At 38.4% G+C, this 6,000-nt stretch overlaps 1 protein-coding gene across 1 annotated transcript; it reads right to left on the bottom strand.

Moving 5' to 3' along the window:
* Positions 1-2,326: 2,326 nt before the first annotated feature.
* Positions 2,327-5,791, bottom strand: LOC106446929. Its single transcript, XM_013888756.3, has 12 exons — positions 5,543-5,791; positions 5,369-5,456; positions 5,199-5,298; positions 5,049-5,122; positions 4,873-4,944; positions 4,715-4,792; positions 4,522-4,646; positions 4,360-4,432; positions 3,525-3,586; positions 3,069-3,452; positions 2,901-2,991; positions 2,327-2,667 (listed from the first exon to the last, which is right to left on the bottom strand). The coding sequence occupies exons 1-12, from the start codon at positions 5,620-5,622 to the stop codon at positions 2,470-2,472; spliced, it is 1,425 nt and encodes a 474-aa protein (XP_013744210.1). The 5' UTR covers positions 5,623-5,791; the 3' UTR covers positions 2,327-2,469.
* Positions 5,792-6,000: the final 209 nt, after the last annotated feature.

The following is a 6,000-nucleotide window of genomic DNA, read 5'->3' as shown; positions in this document are numbered from 1 at the left end:
AAAAGTTATGACTTAACAGAAAATAAGAGCTTTAGTAACTTGCCGCAAAAAGATGAGCCAAGTTTAACCAAGAGACGGGACCCGATAATTTTGGTCTCCCCGATGATCCGCTCTTAAAAATATTGGTCTATCCAAGAACAGCTTGCTGAGAGCTTCATAGCAACTGCTCGAATGATGTTAGGAGTTTTCAAGGCTCCTAAAACAAATGATGTTGTATAAAAGATTGTCGAACCAGTTCTGAGGGATATCAAAGCACCAAAAATGCAAGTACTAGCTTAATCTAAGTGCGATCATGTAATTTTGATGGGTTTTAAGCTATGACTAAAACTAAAAAGCAATAACAGAATGATACTTTTTTGACTAAGGGAAAAGAGAACTCATGGGCATAGGGATTAGATCTTGGGTGATCAAGTTTCGAACTAAGGATGGCAAACGATCAATCAAACTATCAACCTTAAGCTTAGACACAATCCTAAACAAGTTCTATGTCTAGATGAATGTTCATTTACTAACACATTTCAAACATCAAATGTCTTTGGTTGAATAATATGAAAGCAATCATTACTAACAAGTCTAATGGCTGTCTTAGCACCTCTAACAACAAATGTCTTTGGCAAAGTATGCTAAAAGCTAGAAGAGTTGTCTCAGACATTTCATCAGACACCTTTTGGGTGGGAAATGCCTATAGATCAACTTTTGAGAGGCCAACTCAGAAGATGCATTATGAATACTTCTCCTAGCAAAGATTAAGAATGATCTACACTAAAACATCCTAGCTCTAACCTAATCACCCTTAATCTCCCTAACCCATGAATTCAAAAGGTGATTACTCACTACTCTTCATGATTCCTCTTAAACCCATATTGGATTTCAGATTAATCATGTAGAGAAACACTAATAACGATTAGAAAACACATAATTGCAATAACTGAGATGATCAATTGAATCAAGAGATGAACTTTCCAAAGATTTTTGGTGGTTTTCTTAAGAACAAAAGATAATCTGCCTCTGATGACTTACAAAGTATTAAAACATAGGTTTAAAAAGTAAAAACGTGCATAATGAAATGACCAAAAAGCCCTTGAGAAATCATAAGTTCGAGCAAATAAGAGACGCGCAGCAACCTCGGCTCGTCGCTCCGGGCTTCGGGAGCGACCTGGATGGGTCGCTGCGAGAGGTCGCTCCGGGTCCGATTTCGTGTCTCCAAGAAGCAAAAGAGCGAGCGACTTCAGGGCGTCGCTCCAATGAGGTCGCTCTGAGAGGTAAGGTACAGCGACTTCACGGTGTCAGCTCAACGACAACCAGAAGCAGTTACCGGTATTTTAAGATATCTCTTCTCTACTTGTAAAATAATAGGAATATTAAAAAGTAGGATGTTTGGACTCATTTGTACTCATTTGTACTTGAAAGGGTTTACACCGAGTTACAAGGTTTGGTATCTTCATGAAGAAACTGATTATGAATATGGTAGTATTATTGAACCTTAGAATGCATATATGTTAGAAGAACATATACTGGAGAGTTGATGAGGGCCGGGATAAATGCAAATTTTATTAGGATATGAGAGGAAGAGTTCTGATACAAAAGAATGTGGTATTTGCCTTTGATCAAAAGATTGAAGAGGTTGTAAGCTCAACCAATGATATGGCATTCAGGGCACAAAATAGATGGTGAGATTAGACATCCTTTAAATGCAAAAGTTTGGAAGCATTTCCAATCAGCATAAATTCTTATGAAAAGATATGTGTTTATCTTAGATTATGTAATGATGGTTTCAACCCATTTGGAAAGTATGGAAAACAATATTCTCTATGGCCAGTAATTTTCACACCGTACAATTTACCGTCAAATTTGTGCATGCAATAAGAGTTTTTTGTTCCTCTCCATGCTCGTTCCTGGGCTAAAGCATCTGAAAAGATCACTTGATGTGTTTCTGCAGCAACTGATATATGAGCTGTAACAACTATGAACATTTAGTGTTTTTACATACGAAATTAGTATAATTTTTTTTTCAGATGCGAATAAGTGATTTTTTAGTATATGGAAGACTATTTGGATGATCATGTTCATATTGCTAAGATAGCACAAATATTTTCCAACTAAAACACGCACGAAAAAACGTGTTAGTTGATTTTACCACCCGGTCATCTATATCCTTAAGAGTAATGCAGCTTTTGTAACTGACGCATTTGAAAATACAGTCAACAAGAAATCTGCATAATGGAAAAGGAAAAAAACATAGCATATCTCCGGTAGGGTAAAAGGAGAACACGAGAAAATTAATGTCAAATAGTTCCAGATGTTTAAACTATTAACGGGTAAGGAATTAAAAAAAAAAATAACACCATAATACTAAGATTCGTCTTCGTTTGGTCTTTGTTCGGTTGAGATAGAATCTACAGATGCGTACATCGTAAGACAATATTTACAGAAGTTTTCGCATCATACAACAAAGCAAGAATCAATCTTTCATTTTTTCTTGGCATCGATAAACATAGCACGCGTCCAGTGTTCAACATCCTCAGACTGCGATGGTGGTGGAGGGTACTTTGGATGCTCCACCAAATCCCATCCGTTCATATCGTTGTTCTTCCGGGTCTCTGATGATTCAGTTGCAGAGAGATAACTAGCTGTTGCGTTCGTATCCTGGTTATAAATTGCGTTCCTCTGCCAGAAAATATTAGTGTTTTAGAGGTTTTACTAGAACAACAAAAATATGGAAAAATAAAACATCAATCCCAAAATCATCCTCCAAGTAACCAGAAGAACCCTAAAAATGTGACATTACTGGAAACTGTATGAATTTTTAAATCGTTAAATGGGATATAAAGCGACAACTAATGTTCTTGATTATGGTTGGAGTACAAAAAATAATACGAAAAAGAAGAATTAACGTGTACCGGAAGATGTGCACTCTCAAGTATGGAGCTTGAGATGACAGAGTGAGCGTTCCAAATGGACTTGTTGAGTTGTTGAGCCTTCTTGCATGATCTGCAACACATGAAAACATCAGGAAGCTAAATCCAAAACAGCGGGTGTAAAGGATTATTACAAAAGATGTGGTGTACCTTGAAGAAGTCATTTTCAGAGAGAAAACAGACCGGACCTCCTTTGATGACGAAAGTGTGGCCAATAACTTGGCAAAAGCGTCAAAAGTTGAGGTCTCGGGCGGCACTTCGAGGGAAAGTGAATTGTAACAATACGCAGTCAAGCACGCAACGCTTTTCTTGAGAAGAGCTATCCCTTTCTGTAGATCTCTGTGTGACTCAACCGAATGAGGAGAAGCAGAGGAGTAATTAAAGCTGTTTCTTCCTGTAGCGTCCAGACGCGCTTCTTTCCTATCTGAATCCATGGAAGCAATACCAAAATTGCTCGAGTTTTTATCTGTCCATGAGTTTTCAACGCTTGTTGTACAGTAATTCTGGCGAGGTATGAAGAGAGGATACTCATTGCTGCAACCACAAGGATGCATTGTTTAGTTTCATTTTATCTATTTCGGAAAAGAGAAAACTACTGTACTGTACCTTCGAGTAGAAGGACGTGCGTCCCAATACGAATTTCGTTGCCATATACGGGAGCAAGAGCCCTGTGTGGTGGGTGAAAACACAACGGACAGTGAAGTTTGAGTCTTTACTTATATATGCAGTGCAATCCTGTGTTTTAAATGGCGCATGGCGCTCTAAGGCGAGGAGGTTGGAGCCATGCGCCTTGCGCCATGGCGCTCCAAGGCGCTCGCCTTATGGTTAGGATGCATTCAAACGTGGTTTAGTTATATACAGCTTTAGAGGAACTTAGATATGCATTGATAGATGTTCTTAGGTTAGAAGTGTATGTGTTAGCTACAGACGTGTAACTATTTCTATGGTTACGTACAAAAGATAGTTATAGAGTAGACTCGTATATAACACTAGTACAGTCAGCTATACCAAACTGTCTTATTTATACACACTAATATAGTCAGCAACGAGTTAGTCATGCACACTAATATAGTCAGCTATGTACACATATATAAACCCCAAAACACCAAAACAAAGAACTTGAAACTAGAAAACTAAATTCAATTGCTCAAATCCAACAAAACCTGTAACTCTGAAGATCTAAGCATTATGTTTTAAGGATATTTAAATGGTCGACAGAGTAGTGATAGAGTTCCAAGATGTTTTAAGGGTTCCGTCAAAGTAGTGTTTTAGGAAACTACAAGCCAATGGCGCACCATGGCGAGCGCCTTGAGGAACTAGGGCTCGCCTTAGAGGACTGAGGCCTTAGGACCATCGCCCCGGTGCGCCTTGCGCCTTGGCGCAAAAGGCGATCGCCTTTTAAAACACAGGTGCAATCTATTGAAGACGGAAAAAAACATACCGCAAAACCTGAGCTATGGAGTGCAGGAGCGGCTAGGTTGTGAACAACAAGGTTCAGAAGCTGGACCATCAACCTACTCCACATGTCAGAAAATGTCTTACAAAACCAAACACACTAGGGGGAATAATGTATAGCCTTAAAAAGGAAGAAAACAAACATTACCCCAAAGACGCAGCGAGTTCTTCTGATGGGATGGAATGAGGATCCAGACCTTTCGGGAGACGTGAATTGCATATGAGATTAAACGGACCACCTGAACCGTTTTGAATCTCTCCCTCAAAGCCAACCTGAAATACAGAAACTATTGTAAAAACCACAAGTCCAAGAAGCTGTAATATGCAAATAATGAGCTTACTTGGCGTTGAGGGAACAACTTGCATATTTGCTTCACAACCACTGACTGCTTGTGAAGGCGCTCAGACGAAATTGCCATCTGCAGTTACGAAAACTAACTCTTTCACATATCTGGTTCGATATTTCATATCCAGACCACAATATAGTTCCGTTCCTTACATGGCCAAGGCTCTGCGTACATATTAGATTGGGAAAATACTTTTCCACTTGCTCTACTCTAATCTTTTCTAGCTGCAAAAACCAAAATCCAACATATTTAAAAATAAAATAAAAAAAAGCATTAATACATTATATACATCAATCACTCTTAAGCTTTGATTTTTTTTTTTTCCTACCGTGGAGCGAGCTGAATCAAGAACCCCATATTTAAGTTTGAGATCACGAGATTCTCTTTCAATCTTAGCCTTTCCTGTGAATATTATTATCACATAAGACACGTTAGAACTCGGTCCTTGGTCCTTGGAGTTCACTAAAAGCATACCTACCTTGAGTTAGTTGCTCCTTGTTACGCCGAAGACTATTCTTCAAGTTTGAAATCTTCTCGTTCTGAAGCAATCTCCAATTCTTCTGATCATCAGCTCTTCCCTAAACACTTGAGGAGTTTAAGAACAAAAAGAGATAGAGAGTGGTCAAGGAGTCTCGTGAGACAACAAACCTTAGCTTCCAATAGCTCACTCAGCTTTGAATGCAAAGAATCTCGTCGAGTCTTTAGTGACTTTAACAAAGTATTATACTCAATCAATCTGTTAAAGACAACAACACGACAAAAAAAAAAAATCAAACTCCGAAAAAGCGGAAATTCTTCAGATTATGAGAGAATCGATGTTACCTATGATTAACGCAAACGCTGCAGATAGAAGCACGGTTCGTATTCTCGCAAATTGCGCAATTACTAGATCGTTTTATCATCTTCTAAGAAATTTTCTGATTGAGGCTGCCAAGGCGAGAAATATACAGGGCAGAATCAACGGCGGTTCATGGTCGGAGTCGGATAGAGGAATAATACATCGTTGTAGGGTAACGTCGCAGGCGAGCGAAGCGGATTTGTAGACTTTTCGATTTTTCAATGTAAAATAAAAATGCTTGTAAACAAAAAAAAAAACAAGAAAAAAACCTTTTTTTGGTTGTACAGTATTCTATTGTAATTCTCCGTAATTTCTGTAAAAAACTCGAAAATGGTAATACAATATTTAACATATTATCGGAATAAGTAGAATGGAACCATGGTTTATTATTGGGGATCTCAATGAAATAACTTGTAACCATGAAAAAGAAGGGGGAGCGCTT

The sequence above is a fragment of the Brassica napus genome, chromosome A9, assembly GCF_020379485.1.
Source record: "Brassica napus cultivar Da-Ae chromosome A9, Da-Ae, whole genome shotgun sequence".
Taxonomy (NCBI): domain Eukaryota; kingdom Viridiplantae; phylum Streptophyta; class Magnoliopsida; order Brassicales; family Brassicaceae; genus Brassica; species Brassica napus.
The sequence above is the reverse complement of the archived record's forward strand: the minus strand, read 5'-3'. Positions and strand labels throughout refer to the sequence as shown.